At 42.1% G+C, this 16943-nt stretch overlaps 1 protein-coding gene across 2 annotated transcripts; it reads right to left on the bottom strand.

Annotated features, from left to right (window-relative positions):
- Positions 1 to 196: 196 nt before the first annotated feature.
- Positions 197 to 15698, bottom strand: Glut4EF (Glucose transporter 4 enhancer factor). 2 transcript variants are annotated; one of them, XM_008195658.3, is made up of 6 exons: positions 15015 to 15690; positions 12005 to 12177; positions 10973 to 11097; positions 10427 to 10611; positions 3422 to 3507; positions 197 to 1368 (listed from the first exon to the last, which is right to left on the bottom strand). In XM_008195658.3, exons 1-6 carry the CDS (start codon positions 15402 to 15404, stop codon positions 1005 to 1007), a joined length of 1323 nt encoding a protein of 440 aa, XP_008193880.1. In that variant the 5' UTR covers positions 15405 to 15690; the 3' UTR covers positions 197 to 1004. The 2 variants fall into 2 exon arrangements, with proteins under 2 accessions (XP_008193880.1, XP_064213018.1); XM_064356948.1 differs by lacking the exon at positions 3422 to 3507 and having other exon boundaries at positions 15015 to 15698.
- Between the last annotated feature and the right edge of the window lie 1245 nt (positions 15699 to 16943).

Consider the following 16943-nt stretch of genomic DNA (forward strand, 5'->3'; position numbering starts at 1 on the left):
TGTTAAAAAAGCAGATTTAAATTTGCTATTGTAATCGTTTATTAAATTGTTCGTGGTATTGACAAAGGTTGAATTTTTTCATTGAACAAATTGTAGTTGGCTAAATTAGACACGTGCAATGACGTCATTTGTCCATGAGTATTGCAATTGACGTTCACTGTGAAAGGGGGGAATTATAGTAAATAAAAGAAGGGAGTTAGATAATATAATACGCTTTATTAATAAATTTGACGAATTTCAGGTTCATTCATAAATCATTCTCTGGATGAATTCTAAATATACGTTTGTAACTAATGTAAATATAATGTATTTTTCTTTAATGTATAAGTTATGTACCTTACGAGCTATTTAATGTGTTAAAATTTAACATGATAATGATCTCAACTTAACATTAAAAATATATGAATACTCTGAAAAATATAATTATATTATGTATATAAATACTCTATAAATGTAAATATGAGGAATAACAAAAATAATAATAATAAAAATGAAAGACTTTAGAGGTAATGAAATGTGTAAATAACTACGATTCTTTCATACGAATTTGATACAAGTGCACGATTGCCTCTTAACAATATACAATAGATAAAAATTTAAAAAGATCGACAATAATACAAAGTACACAGAAGCAATAAACAGGGCAGTGACTCGCTGCGTCTTTCGTGACGCTTTACATACGGGCCGTCCCCGAAGTGTCGTCCGGGCATTGATTCGGGGACGGCGTGTACTTCCTATAATAATTTAAAATACTCATAGCCCCTACAAACTATGGCAGGTATGATCAATCTCACAATCTCACCTAATCTCTAATACCAAAACAGCGAAAGCGATCGAATCATCATCGAAATGTCCGGTACGGTAAGGTAGCGCGACGTGGTGCACTTTGGCTGAGATCTTCACACTGATCACGCGTCCATCAAACGATCAAACACGACATCAACGTCCCCGTCCTTGTACTTGACTCTAGTCTGAGATCGGCGCCGAGGTCACTGTCACTTGGATCAGTCCCCGAACCTGGAGCAGGCCTTCTTCCACTTGCACTGCGTGCACCACTGCTCCCGGTGGTCCATGCCGTAGACCTTGCGGCACTTCTTGTTCTCGCCCCGGACGCGGCGCGGCGACGCCGGCGTCTTGGGGCTGTGGGGGCGCGGCGACGACAGCTTCAGCAGCTTGTGGGGCGACTGCGGGGGCGCCGACGCCAGCAGCGTCTGCCGGAAGGAGCCCACGATCTGCCGCTGGTAGTCGGGGTCCTCGTGCGGGGGCCGCGCCATGTCGCGGTGGGACAGCGTCGGCGGCGGGCTGGTGAGCCCCAGCTCCACCTCCGTGAAGTAGAACTCCTCCTCGCCGGGCAGCACGTCGTGGTCCCTGGGGACAAAACCCGAGTTAGGGACTGCACGTGCGGCTTCACGAGGTAAAAATATCATTGCGTGAATGGAGCGGCGCAATGCGCGGATTACGACGGATAATACAAGGTCTCATTAATAAAATTATTTATGTGATAAAATGAGACACGTGGACGAGAACATTCGCAATAACACGGCGCGGATCCAAGAAATCGCTGTTTATCGACGGTTTTCGCGTGTTTACAATAACACGGAGATTCACTCTGTGGCGGTGTAAACAGGGTGATTCATCGAAAACACCGCCAAAATCAGGCTTATACGGGCGATATTTTGGATTCATTTTTTCCAAAAAACTGTATTGTTGGTTGCATACACACATACAACTGCAGAAAACTGATATTTTTTTGGCTAAATCAAGAACTAGTAAGTATTTAATTAGACTGATAAAATGATAATGCGGTTTAGTTTACACTGCTGTGACCAATTATTATAAATTTTTATTTATTCAATAATTTTTAATCACTGAGAGCACTAATTATTGTTAGGTAACACGTTCATATTGAATTAATTTCTTTTGTAACAGAACCAGGAATAATATCTACTTGCAAGTCTACATCAACATCAGCACTCAAAGAACTAATCTGTAATAGCAGTAATTTGATATTTATTCTTAATAATTATTATTCATTTATTGAAACTGATTCAAAAGTATCGACTGCAAACAGGTTAACTATCAGTCCAATCAATGAAAGTGCTATTTAAGCAAATTACGGTTCTTGTATTGCGAAATAAACTGTCAAAATAAATCTCTTATTTAGTATGAGGAATTTTTTTATCCAAAAATTAATATCAATTACGCTACAAGACGTCTCGAACATTTTTTATTACAAACAACATTTTATCACGGACTAATATCGTAACAAAATAAATAAAAGAATATCTCAATCCATTAAATAATAAACATAAAAGAATAATAAAGACGCAATCGATTGTGAAATGTGTATTTTTGCATTCGAAAAGATTTTCACAAATATCAAACGTTATTCATTTGTGAATTAAATTTTATGTACAGAGAACGCCCGTAAATAAAATACCTGTTCTTTATTATTGCTGACATTTCTTATCTTTTATCTAAATCGGTAACAAGCAATACCTACAATTTATATTAAAAAGGTATGTTTTTTATCTAAGCTAACAAAGAATTACCTATAGACTGATATCAAATTTACGTCTGTCCTTGTATACAGAGTGATCCGTCTAAAACGACCACGATCAATTCAATAATTCTTAGATTAGACGTGAATAAAATTGCTGTCCCGGTCAGTATTTTCAGTCGAAGATTTAAAATTATATTATGTATTTTTATTTAAGAAAACAAGTTACACAACCATGAATTTTTTATTATAAACTATTCTTATCAGTCTTATCACAACTTTCCAATTTTCTCATTAACACACATGAACCTGAGAAAGACGAAAAGCGGTTGATTTCTATCTTTTTTCTTGTCTAGGTACGTAAAAAAAATCACAATGTGCTTGTATATTAATAAAATTAAATAATTGGGTTTATTTGTGTTTCTAAAAAAAAACTGTCCGACTTTTGGCCGCCTACGCCTCTGGCAGCCTTCGCCAGACGTCATATCCAGTGAACAAAATGCAAATCGTTGTTTATTTTTGCGAATTTCGTAACAACACCCATCTTCTCTGAATCACCCATCAACCGGTTATTCCGTGCATCATTCCTGTAAACAGGACGTGACCCCGCGGCACGCCACTGCTGGAACAAAACACGATCGGTAGCATGGCCGGCCGCGATCGCCTTGCCAAAATCCAGCTGGCATAGGACACCTCCTAATAATACTCTCATCATTAGCTTCAAGGCCGATTAAACCGAGCCGAAAAATCGTGAAATTTCGCGATTTCGGCAAGGTTGTAGCACAGCCTTGGACCATTAAGATTCCGTGTCCGAACTGGCCGTTATTTTGATTTTGGGAGAGGGCGCCACGCGAGGGTCCTCGCAGGTAGAAAATATGGAATTTGATCGTCTGGGCTGGGGTGGAAGCTTTTTATACTCACTTGAGATGGGCGAGGATGGCTTCACAGGTGTCTCGTATTTTTAGGCAGCTAGGCCACATGCATTGGAACACAATTCGGGTGACGTTCTGCAACAAAGAGGCTAATTTTAGCTTTTAGAGCCCGGTTTTAGAACCAAGGGGGCAGACAGGACGTGGGGGACTCTGTCAACAGGTACCGGCGGCCACCTGTCCTCCGAGGCACCCCTCACCTGGCATGGGGTGAAAGTACCCGGGTGTTCATATCAGCGAACAAAGGAAGGCCTAACGAAAGAGAAAGATGTCCTAGGCCAGGCTTTGTGTTGGTGCTGTCCTCGTCTATCCAGGATCGAAGCCCGTGACGTCGCCAAAATGGCGTCTGGATCGATGTGTTTATAGACACTGCCACGTGCAGCCCTGAACGCAGCAAAGGACAAGGCTTTAAGGATCAAAGTTGGTCGAATCCTTTGTCCTTGGCCTGCAACGCTCCCGCTTCCAAGCCAAACAAACCGACACCAAAATTCGGGATTTTCCACCGAAAGACACCTGTTTACGCTCATTTTCTCTAAAACTATTTTATCGATTGGATCACTAACTTCCTGGAAGCACGCGAAATTAACAGGAAACGTGTTCGCGAGGGAGAAGGCTTTAATTACGGCCAGTTTTTTTGTTTATTATAGCTTTCCATGCAGGTAGCTGAACACGGAGAGCTATTAAATCGGAAATATTGTTGGTATAAATTATGTCACGGTTTTGCGCTCGCAGTTTTTGTTTCGACAGCCGGCCGGATTGACGAAATGTTGCATACATTTCACGAGGCATGAGAAAATAAAACAGGGCCGAAGGCGTATCGCATCTGATAATCTCCATTTCCCAATCATTACGAAAACGCCGTGAATACTTAATTTGCCAAAAATCTATTGCGCAGATCCATCGATTAAAAATAGCTAATTGATACGAAGCATCAAATTATGACCAACTCAATGAACCTAAATAAAACTAGTTCACTTGTCATGCTTCGGTAATGATTTTACTACGTGCACTCACAAATTAACACAAATATCTTCGGTAAACAACGAACATCATTACGACACGGTTTTGTGCTAAACGGATAAAAGAAAACAAACAATGCACTAAAATGCACTTTGGAAAATTTTCGTGGCCATGAGGAAAAGCACGAAATGCTCTAGCAGCAAAACGGCAAATTGGTCGAAACTATCAATAATTTGTTTCACCTGACTACTCCTATTATCATAGCTGTGGCGCTTTCTAACATTTTCTTTATTTTTCCGGTATTTACGTGCTACTGGAAGACTGATTTTGCGTGTTTCATTTCTATACTTAAACGGGCGTCTGCTACGCCACTGGCCGACCACTCGCGTAATCTTGAAAAGGTCAGTTTTTATGTGGAAACATAAAAATTGTAAATACTGCAATGACGCCAGTGAATAAAAAATATCGAGAAAGTTTCTGGTTCATACGGTATGACGCAACCGTTTCTGTAGGTGTGGAACGACAATTGAAGTCAATGTCAATGACATTATCACGATTTTTATCATAATTTTCACTCAAATTTATTAATCGGGTGATAAAGCAATTCGAATTTTCTTTCTCGGACGAGGAGTACATCGAACCCGGGTCCTTGAGTGATACCCCTCAACTATTCGTAAAAAATCGGACTTGAATGGTATTTGAAGAGACAAAACCACGGTTGCTATACCGACGAGTTTAAGGACCCGCAGCTGATCAATATTCTAAAAAAATCGTTTTATTTTCGAGATATCAATTGTGGCAGTGACGCTATTTCTGGGTGTTTCCCCGGGATTAGGCGCGGGCTAATTTTCCATATATCAGAATTAGTGTAACACAAAGAAGCCGGACAAAGACAGCGCCACTTGGGCGTTTGTCGGTGTGACAAAGCCAGTGGATATAATTTAGTTTTTCGCTCCGTACGCAACAAAGAGCTCCCTTGGGGTGTCCAGTCCAGTGGCGTGCATTTTCGAGTCACGTCATAGTGATTGCTTGCGACCTTGGAACAAAATGCACTGCGGTGACGTCGCTCTCCTGAGCGGATTTCCATACAATGTGGATGGAGTCCACGTGTCGCGTGTTTTTGGCGAGGCTGTGCCCCTGGTCAGGTGCATGACCGGCTGTCTGTATCACGGCACACGTGGGGCGCTCGCCGGCCCTATTGCGATGTAAACATTGCGAGGGCAACGTCCTCGCAGTCCTCCAGATTGCCCCCTCCGCGTTCCCGCTCCCACGAGCGATCTTCTTTGTATATATCCACGACGTCACATTCGACTCCACCAAACTCATCAAATATCCACGACGATTGATCGTGGAATGAGGCGCAGTTTAGGGTCACTCGAGGGCAGAATTGCATTTCGGTGATCTGACCCTGACTCGCCTGATAACTAACTGTGCGGAGATTTCGTCAGATCCGAGGCGCGGAAAAGGGAAATGAACTTCAATTTCGACGGTTTTAACCTTTACCGTTACTTGGCGCATTCTGGACGCGATGGCCAATGACTTGGGGCCGACGTGAATCGCCACACTAATATCACGAGCGGTTCCGCTAGAAATTAATTTCATCGCATGCGGTTTTTGAGATGATGGCGGACACTCCGGAGGGTTTCATGCAGATCTAGCTGCCAGGCACGTTTGTGGCTACAGCATGTGAGGCGGATTTTAGGTCAAATTCATTACGACTCTACGACGCAATTGAGTTGTGCCACACTAACGTATTGGAAAAATTCACAATTGGAGAGTCGAGAGTGAAGGGATTTGGCTCGGTTTACGATCGAACTTTCGAGGGGTGCTCAGGTATATGCGTCCCAAGGCTTTGCTGTTTACTCAGCCACAATCAAGCCTCCCACATCGAGGCGCACCGAAAAGATTTTTCAAATAAAAATCACACACTGCTTTCAGCAGTTTCGCGCCCAGAAGTTTGCTACACTTCAATAAAAACCTAACTGCTTCTTCATAGTTTGACTTTTAAGGTTCTAAGCTTTCTAATAAGGTTTACTAAACTGTACTTTTTTAATCGCCAGCTGTGTCTCAGCGATTTAATCTTCCAAGTTTGCTACATTGTAATTTCAAACAGAATCAACTGTTTTTCGTTTTTGTTTCCCATGGTTTCTCCACAGTCGTAGAAAAAATCCCCCTCAAAAGTCTTACTTCTAATCTTTTAGTCATTTTACTTCAAGTACTATTATGCAGGATTTTTTTTTCTATTGTTATTGTTAACTGATTTTTTCATGTCTCCTAAACCTAAGATTTCGGGACTATTCATTGCCACTTTACACATTGTCTTTCTGGATAACAATAGTGGAACCTTTTGGGTGAAAACTTGTTTTCATAAGTTCTGTTGTTCCCAAATTCTTCATTTACACAAAAAAAATCAATCGTTTTTGACCCTTTTTTTTTCAAAAAACTAATTTTTCGGACCATGACTTCTTGAAGCACTGGTTTTTCGTTCGTATTACAGAGGTTTTACTGTATTCTTTTTTAAACATTCAACAATAGTTAAATAATTTTTTTTCTCGTTTAATTAATGTGATTTCTGGGCACTAGGATTCATAAGAACCCACAATTTTTTCAGATAGTAAATTTTAAATGCTCTCTTGGCACTTCTTCTAGTAGTAATTTGAAATGGAATTTACCTTCTGGTCAACTATGAAATTAATTTGTCAACAATGAATAATGAAGATAATTACAATTACGACAAAAATCCGTTGGTAGCATTGAATTATATAAATTATTCTTCTAATCTATAGCGACCTTTATTCGGAAAGCAACTTAATTTCAGTAATAGGCCACTTTGATCAAAAACAAAAAATTAGGTAACCATTTTGTAGTTTGCTGTATTAATGAATTTTATGTAAGATTTACCACACTGTCTCTTTAATGAAAACATTGCTAACTGTTCTTAGGGTTTCTCACATCACTTAAAAACTCATTTTTTAATTTTTTAATTAGCAATCGCAATTACGGGAATTACAGTACAGAATGAATTCAAAGCTTGAACTGTGGCGGGAGGTAGGCTTGTCGGTTCCCACCTGCATTTTTTACAGGCTTGCCAAAATGCCAACTCATGGCCAACCCTTGCCTAATGGATATTTCATTGACCATGAATTTCGTGGACTTGAATGTGCAAAAACGTGATTTGGGGTAAAATCGATTCCCGTTATTACGTCCAAGTGACGCACTGAAATTTTCATTTCGCAACCTCTCAGAATAAACCGATTTCGCATCATTAGCGTTGGTAGCGCTGTACGTCAACAAGCGAAAATATTTTTAACAAAAGTGAAGTTGTTTACGCGCTTGAAACTTTTTAATGTAGGTTTCATTGTCAACACTTGCATAACACGAGATTGTTTCCACGCAAAAACTGGACGTCATTTCGGGGGTGCCCGCTATTGATTAGAGAAAGTTTAAAATTAGCCACGGGCGTACCAACCCTTATTAGTAATCAATGAGTTAATTGAGCTGTCGTTGCTGCCAACTGCTCTCGCTGTTTGCATAATTCATTAGGAAAATTAGCAAAAATCGGTTAATAGGTAAGTCGTTGCGAATTAACCGGCCTCTAGCCGCAAACAATGGGATTTTCGCAGTTGACTGCTATCAATAGCTTTGTTTCCCAACAAGACGTTCGCGTTATCACATCGCGATCGCAGATAAGCTCAATGCCATCGCCAATCAGCTGTTCTTTGTTATCACCAGCACGAGTTTACGTCAAGGTCGCTGCGAAACTTTCGTTTTTGCCGCGGACTTCCCCAACGAAACGCTGGAAGAAAACCGAAAAAGCATCGGACAAAGCGCTGGGATACCCTTGGCCAGCGTGGGTCATCAACCCACGCCCAGCGGCTCGCTGGGATGATGATCCATAAGTCAGCGACCTTCGGCGCGTGAAAGCGAAAGAATTGGAAATTTTCGAAACGAGTGAAAAGCGTCGCTTGCATAAATCGGTGGCATTTCGCGAGCGAATTTCACCGCGCGGCGGCCATTGCGGCCTTGGCGGGCCGACACGTGTGCGCGAAAGCGCGTTACGGCAAGGTATTGCACATTGTTTACGAATTCGCGAATTTGACGCAATAAAGGCGCTCTAGCCTCGGCGCAAATAGATTCGGCCTTGCTGCGATAACGCGCGTGGACGGGGGCTCGCGTTACGCCGGCCGGCTTTGGCTGCACCTAACCTATCCGTCATGCAATTGCGTAACAGCGCATTTTTGCGGGAGAACAAAGGCGGCTCGGCTCGTCGTTGACACTCCACCTCGCTTGTTTTTACCTTCTATGGCACTTTCACCCAACCGGAAGGAGCTCAAAGTTTATTAGTTTGAGGATATTTAGAAATCTGGCGGACAACAGATGGACGCTTGAGAGTTTTTTACGCTTTCTTGAGGCGAATTATCGCGATGGGACGGAAAATTGGACGATTTGAACAATTACTCTACATTGCATGATGTCATGTGGGCTAAATGATGACCAAATTGCATCAAAGGCGGCCATGACATGGATTCCACACAAGCGGATTCCGCTCTAGAACCTGACCTATAGTTCTCCGCCATTGGAAAGTTTTATCACAACAATAAACATTCTTTCAGCTTTTGTAAGAATTCAACAACAAAGATATCGACTCGACTTGGTTATCAAAATTGAGACCGAACTTAATGAAATCACGTGATTAATACACGAATTCGTACGTCGCAAGTCACCGGAATTTGGACCAAATTCTTTCTATGTTCTTGTTTTTTTTTGTAATCTCATTTTTCTTTTCCTTTCATAATGAATAAATTATTTGCTTCTAAAACAATTGCTTCTTTTCCCATGACGTAGTTGATCAAAGTAATCCGTGCCCGGCGGGCAGTCCCGGCGGGCGCTGCCCGCATCCAAATTGGCAGTCCGAATTATCGATAATTATGACAATTTCACGGATTGATCAGATTCAATATAGATACAGTGGAACTCGGTTATAACGAACCCGGTTCGGATATGTCGAATAAAATTGAAAGTCCCGTTCTAAAGTCGTATATTACCTATAAGTAGTAACAAATTGGTCCGGTTTTAACGAACGCTTATAACAAACATGCGCTTTTTTAATGTCCTAAAACGTAACTTTTTTATGTTCTAGGATACAATAAACATAAACAATAAACACCCAAAATATTAAGTACAAACAAAAATAAGTAAATACATAGAACATAATTATGTATTTTTCTTAATAAAATAGATTAACAATCTTAAGAACTACGAGAAACTAGCGCCAACGTCGAAATTTTAAACTGATCTACCGACCGTATTGCACTTTTGAATTCGCCTTCTCCAGCTAAATAAAGTGTACACGAGTTATTGTCTGTCATAGTTTTTGTAAGTAACAGCTGTGGTAATAGCAGGTAAAAACAAATGAGTAATTAAACCAGAAGTGGCAACTTTTACAACAAAGTAAGAATTAAATATTAATTCTGAAAAAAAAACAAGTGAACACCTGTTCGAAAACTTATAATAAATTAGTATGACCAGTGGAACATTGTTTTCATTCACATCACTGATTAATCTAAAGATAAACAAATTGTGACGCAAAACTATTATCAACAATGTCGTATTAGCGCCCCTTGGAAATGAATTGAAATTTGATTGAAACAATGATGGCTATCATTAATTTCAGTATCACAACAGGAAATTCGTCGAGATTTTTCCGTGTCTATGATTAATTTGTTCCCAAATTTGTCATTTTATCAGTAAAAATCATCGACAGAATCGATCAGAACCGGAAACAACCCACTCCCTGTAAAAATGTTTGCTTTGGTGTGATTACTATTTAAAATCTGGACCAATACGCTATTTAAAATGAAAAAAGCACCTAAACCTTTTCCTTTCGTTACTTTCTTACGTAACATAAATTTCTATATCGTTAATTGGTAGTCTGGCCGGCTTTTAAATCCCTTTATTGTTTTACGCGACTTTTCGAGCGGAGATAGCGTTCAAGGTTCAGTAATCGAAGGTGGACTAGTGGGTAAAGTGGCCGTACCTTTTTCTTCCTGGGCTGTTCGTCCTGGTAGTCCATGACGATGCCCTCATCGGAGCCGGCGCTGGACGACAAGGGGGCCGACTGCGGGGAGTAGGCCCTGGGCGGCGGCGAGGGAGTCGACCGATAGGAGGCCGAGCTGCTGCTGATGTTGCTGTCCGGCGAGGTGCTCAGCCGCCATGGAAAGCCTGCAAACAATGAAATTGGCACGTGTGGGTGTGGCACGTGGTGCCCTTTAAACGCAAAAAATGCATTTATGCAATCGCGTGACCGTGGACTTTACCTTGCATGCGTCAAGTGCAAGGAGATGCTATTTTTTCCCTAAGGGATTCTTTGATAAGACTGTCCGACCTTGGATCGGATCTGGCGATCAAAAATTCATTATCGCGATCCGATTTCGTAAGAGATGACGCGTCTGCCATTCACCTAGTGCTTGGCAAGGCGTCTGAAGGTAACTAGGACGCAATAGAGCTGGGTGTGCGACTTTTTTAGCACTTTCGTTGCTGTCGCACGATGAGAATAGAAGAAATTAAAAGTTGCTATTATTACCGTTGAAGTTTGGCGAGTGTGGCGAACACGAGAGACTCATTAGGACCAAAGCGGCGCTGCATTCGTCCATTTGAGTGTCTTTGTAATTGTCGTCCTGGCTGCTGCTGGGACGCCGTTTGCGGGATCTGGGGGCGAAGACCACATTATCAAAAAACTAATTAAAATGCAATTTGAAGCGATTTTACCAATGGGGATTTAATGACTCCCATTATATGGTCACAAGTAAACAAATTCGAAAAATGATAATGTAAGCATGTCGTTAAGCGGTTACGAAAACCCTATCGGGAGAAAAGTGAGTGACGTCATGTCCGGTATGTCAGGAGATAAGATACTGAGGGAAATTTTAGACTTATTTGGGCAGGTAATTTGTGACGTCAACCAACAGTGGCGTCACACGGTTCCGTGAAACAATCAGGGAAAATTGTTTACAAAGAATCGATTTCTTTGTGCACTCATCTAATCACAAAAATATGGCTATTTTTGAATATCACTCACCTGATAACGTTATATATTTTTAATTTGCCGAGATAAAGACAATCAACAGCTCCTCTTTGTCTGCTTGAAATTTTAAATGACTATCAACCTCGGTATCAACCCAACTCGGGTACCCAAGGTCACTTGAGGACAAGTATCGAAAATATTTTAAAAAATAATTTAAAGTGTGGGTAGTTTACTTAAAAAAATTAAAAAAGTCCATATTATAACTATTAACCTAGAAAAAAATAGTAATTTTACTATAACTGTAACTCGTCACCTCTGAAATGTTATTTCTTGGTTAATTATTTTTTTAAATTCCATTCCATTTAACACTAATTTTGAACGTTATTTATTTACTTTTTTCGTTAAAGTAATTAGCAGTTCGATGCCAGTTCATGGAATTCGGGAATTGCATAGCCAGAATGCAGTGCTTGATTTATGAATAAAACTCAACAGGTTGGCGCGCCACTGTGATGGTCCGGCTCAATTAAATTTCGTTTAGGCATCTGAGCGAATTGCAAATGTGTCCGAGTATGGCCAAGGTCGTGTACATACCCGAGATGCGTGGAAGGCGCCGGGACGTCAATAGTGTGCGACGCCGTCCTCTTCCTGTCCCCTGCCATGTCCGCCAACCTGGCGAAGTCCGTGTCCTGATCGGCCAGCCTGGCCGACTTCCGCGACTCCAAAAGTCTGACCTCTTCGAGGCGTTTTTGAACTTCGAAAGGCGCCTGCAACAAAAATGCAAGCGCATCGTAACGTCATATCAGCACGTGCAAAGGTCGCGTTGTCGCCATGCAGACTAGATTTCCGCGACCTACCGCTTTATGGAAACTCAATCGGACGAAATCCGGTCGACGCGGTGGCGAAAAATCCGCCAACGAAGGTCGGAACCTTAATTGGGAAAAACGAGGCATAACTGTTAAGTCCATGTTTGGCACCGAAGCCCACTTTTGCGAAGGACAAGGTTTTTTTAATGCCAACGAGGAAGCGATTTCGCAAATGCTGCGACCTTAAAGAAAACGAAAAGCAACGGCTTCGAGTTCCAGTTTCTAAATCAAACGCGAGTCGAGTGCTTGGCATACTTTTAATTAGGTTGTCGCAGCCGGTGAATGTTGTATTTACTTCAGATATGATTGAGAAACGTTTCGCAAGCCGCAACCTGTCTTGAGGTCGATTATGTGATACCTTTCTCTCTCACAACAACGTTTCGCTGTTTTTACCGGGCCGAGTCCCTTAGCGTTGCCGTTCCCGGCCAGCCGGGAGGAAACACCGTTACATAAGCTTTTTTCTAATTAGGTTACGTATTATTTCACTTGTTGCGATTTAGAGAGGCAAATGTAAACGGCAGACTTTCACAACTTTCCCTCTTACTTTCACAAAATATTGCGAGAACCCGAGCGGCCGGCGACTGGAAGGACCCCCGAATCCGCCCGCAACGGAGCTGTTCCTGCGTCCCGGAACCGCCTCAACTCTCACTATCCCATCGTCCTTGATTGTGTAACTCGAATTGCACGATGAATATATCTCGCCAACGCCAACCGCGATAATAATAATAAACAAGATGCCGTAGTGTTGTTGCCAATTAGAAACCGTGTCAGTGTGCCGGCGGTAAACAAATATGGCGGAATAATGACGCCGCCATTGCAGCACGTGTATGCCCAAATAAGTAGGTCACGGGTCGATGCCGGAATGGGGTCGAACGCGCGTCCGCTCCCGGGTTTCTGGGGCACTCGATGGCCCGTTTTAGATTAGGGCACGTGTGCCGCCCCCAGCGAGGTCAAACACGAACTCATTGCATCAATGCAGGGAAATCGAAGGCGGCCATTGTTTGCGAGCGCTGGGAAGACGAGCAATTAAAAGCGAATTTTAAAAGGCAATGTCGCGGCCTAGATTTCGTCATGGACCTGTCTTCGGCAAAAATACTTTTTTATTTCGACTTTCTACTCGGAAAAACGGAAAAATTAGCTAACTTGGTTATGGTGATAATGAACATGTTTCTTACTAGTTTTCTCTCTCATTAGTGTCATTTATTTACTGTTAGAGCAGATTTACAACTTAATTAATATTTTCGCATCCATTCGAGTTATGTAATGTGTGCTCAACGTAATCATAATAACTATGTGATAAAAAATAACTACTCTCTTTGCTTTTATTTGTTTTTATGTAGGAAGCGACTCCAGTATTGTTTGAAAGACGCAACAATTGACCGCTTAGCACGCTCGTCTTTTAAAACCATTTTAAATAGCGAATTTGCTTCCACTGTGTGAAGTCCTATTCATGTTCTCTCCATTGTCCAAAATTTACGGAAAGGAAGTCCCTTGATAGGCGGCAGAACGTGTTGAAATCTCCCGGCACACAACGGTTCAACATACAGAACGTTTTTTGTATTGATATTTGCTTTCATTTGATTAGAATAAAACAGAGGGCGAGATTTCTGATAAGTAACGTTCGTAACGTGACGATTAACCAAACAATACGTAACAATTGAATACGGAATGTCCCTGCACAATATCAGACGTATTGCCCAAATACTTTTAGGTTTCGTGAAAATCTCTATTTGGAACGCAATTTAAAGATATTTTCGGATGAAAGTGCCGACCGTTATTGTATTGATATTTGCTTTCGCGAAGCATGAAAACCCATGGAACGCAGCGGTAAACGTTGTAGAACGTGTTCAACACGTAACAGTTAAACGTTCAGGACGTTTGTGGCGAATTTTCGAATGAAAACTATTGCGTTTGAATAAGTGTGACAAAAGTGAAATAATTCAAGATAAAAGATATTTTTAAAGTGATGTAACATTGACAGAAAGTGAAAGTACGATAAAATCATTGTAGACGCTCAAGATTTATATGGTTTGATTTGTCAACTTTTAATTAGTCCAATCCATGGCCGTACAGCCGAATCAAAACAATAAATATTAATAAAGTGGTGTCTAGACCTGATAATTTTGTACATTTAATTTGATAACTTGCAGTTTTGCAAATGTCTTGTGGCCATTAAAAATTGTAATTAAATCAGAAGCCAACGGTAATGTCAATTAGCTTCGCGACCTTGCCTCGCTATCAAATTAGAATAGTTTAGATACGTAAGTGCGCTCTGTTTTATTATTTTTATTATCGGTAGATAAGTGAGCGGTTTTCAAACTTTGGGAAAAGTGTTATTAGATTGTCTGCAGGTTAATTTCCTGCTCACGCCATATCCACTTCCAATTTAGTGAAAAGCTGACTTTCTAAACCTGCAAGAACGAAATAGCTCTGCGGGCAAAACCCGGTCTCTCCGAAACCGGCTCCGGCGTCCGGGAAAGCCCCGAATTCGGCTTGTTTTCCCCGAAAAATCGACCGTGAGCTCGTTGTTTATCCGAGTGACGTCACAAGGATGCAATTATTAATGCCGAGGGAGGGCGCGGGGGGCGGATTTCCGTGCATGCGCTCTTACGCACTTGTATCCCAACAGAGAACGGATTACAGCCGACCAAGCATCGCGAGATGTGAAAACCGGACCGGATCCAGCTGACTCCCGGAGCGAGCGAGCCATCTACGCAGTTTCAAAACAAAGCACTTACTTCGGATCCGGGGGGATGTATCCTGATGATGACTTCGTCGCGCTCGAAATAATGCTTGCAGACCTCACCGGAAACCTCCCTGCCGTTGTAGGTGACGAAACATTTCTGCTCCGGGACGAGTTTCAGCCCGAGCACGGACTGGAATCCGGGGCCGATGAGGTCCATTTCGAAGAACTCGGCAGTGGTGCGGCCCAAGTTGCCCTGTCGGGAGTCGAAACGCACGGTGTATCTGGTGTTGGGGGTGAGGTTGATGCAGTTGTTGTTTTCAAGGAAGTTGGCTGGGGTTTTGACCGCCTGGATCACTCCGGAGTAGTACTTGCCGTCCTCTCCCGGAGCGCACACTCGCGTCCCGATGATGGAACGTTTCGCTAATCGCTTTCCGGTCGACATCTTCAGTACCGTCACTCGATAAATCGCTCAAAGTCCGGCCGGGGTCTCACACGTCATTGAAGTACAGCCTCCTGACGAGCAACCGTTGCACAGAACCTTGATGATAGTCAAAACATTCGACAGAAACGTTGCGTTCAATCACTGGAAAATCGCAGTATATGCACATACTCATAATAAAACGGTGCGGTCTAGGCAGCGTCACTGTAAACAGTTGAATGCCGACTGCCGTAGCCGGCCGGCTAGCGTAAAACAACAGCTGATCGCGAAAGCTCGACGTCGATCGCGCTGTCTCGCTCCAACCGCCCGGAGTGAGAAGCGCGGCCGATCCGGGAGGAGTGGCTCCGGCTCCGGACGGACATAGCGGCCCGGCCACAGCTGATGATAACAACAAAACCACGTGACGGAGCGCGCCCCTGCCATTGGTCGACCGCTGTGACCTACATACGCCGATTGGCTAACCCGGGAGTGGGGAAAAGGTCACGAAGTCCGAGCGTTCTAATCCGGCGTCTCGCTCTAGCACGAATTCCGGTGCTGCACTTTGCCGAATTTCGGCAAGGACGGGTGGAAAAGCGAGGATAACGGTGTGGAATGCCCAACGGGACCGAAAGCGACCATTTTCCACACTTGTGCCACATAACTGTCGCTCGACTTATTTTTACCGCACGTGGAGGAAGCCGGCCGGCGCGTGACGTCACGACCTCTTATCGCTAGTTTATTGTTGCATATGCGAACAATCACTACATGCACCATTAATTATGGAAGCACTCGAGATAAATTTAATTGCTTCGCAGCATTTCGGACGGTTTCCACGAACAGGTGGAGGAGTAATTAATACTTCAGCAATTTTTTCTCGGTGCTCGATAATCTGAAATATTCAGTATTCCACTAATCGCACCTGACGCGTTCTGGAAGTCGCCGATTTTATTGCAAACACATGACTCAAAGTATGATTTTGGACCGTCGGCTGACCCAAAAGTTTTGCATTATTTATAAGAGCAAAGTTGGACGCAGTTATTTTCATAAATGGGTCGTGATCCAGAACCATATCTTTTCGATTTGTAACGATGTTATTCGCATGTCAAGACTTTATTGAAACACCGATGACAACACGATAAATTTAAATCTTTGTCATCGCTGTCCAACAAAACTAACACTCTTTTTTTAATTCAAAATCACGGAATCTGCATCCAGATTTTCGAGTTTTCGTCTCCAACGTAAAACCGGTAAGTGACATTTTTAAACTGCTCTTCAATGTCACCAACTTCATTACAGAAATCATGGCCTACTCTAATTATACATTTTTTCACTGCTTGATGGTTAAAGTGTTTTAAAATAATGGATCTAAAACATACAGAGTGGTTTCAAAAAAAAATACATAAAACACCACCTTTTCACATTTTTTGTGAGATTGTCAGTGAAATTCCATTTCATAAACTTTTAGAAAAAATGGCCACTTGAAGACTAATACATTATATTCTTGAAAGAAGATTTTAAAATTTTGACTTTTAAATGACGAACTTTGACATCAACTGATCTAAA

This window comes from Tribolium castaneum, chromosome 5 (genome assembly GCF_031307605.1).
Source record: "Tribolium castaneum strain GA2 chromosome 5, icTriCast1.1, whole genome shotgun sequence".
Classification (NCBI taxonomy): Eukaryota; Metazoa; Arthropoda; class Insecta; order Coleoptera; family Tenebrionidae; genus Tribolium; species Tribolium castaneum.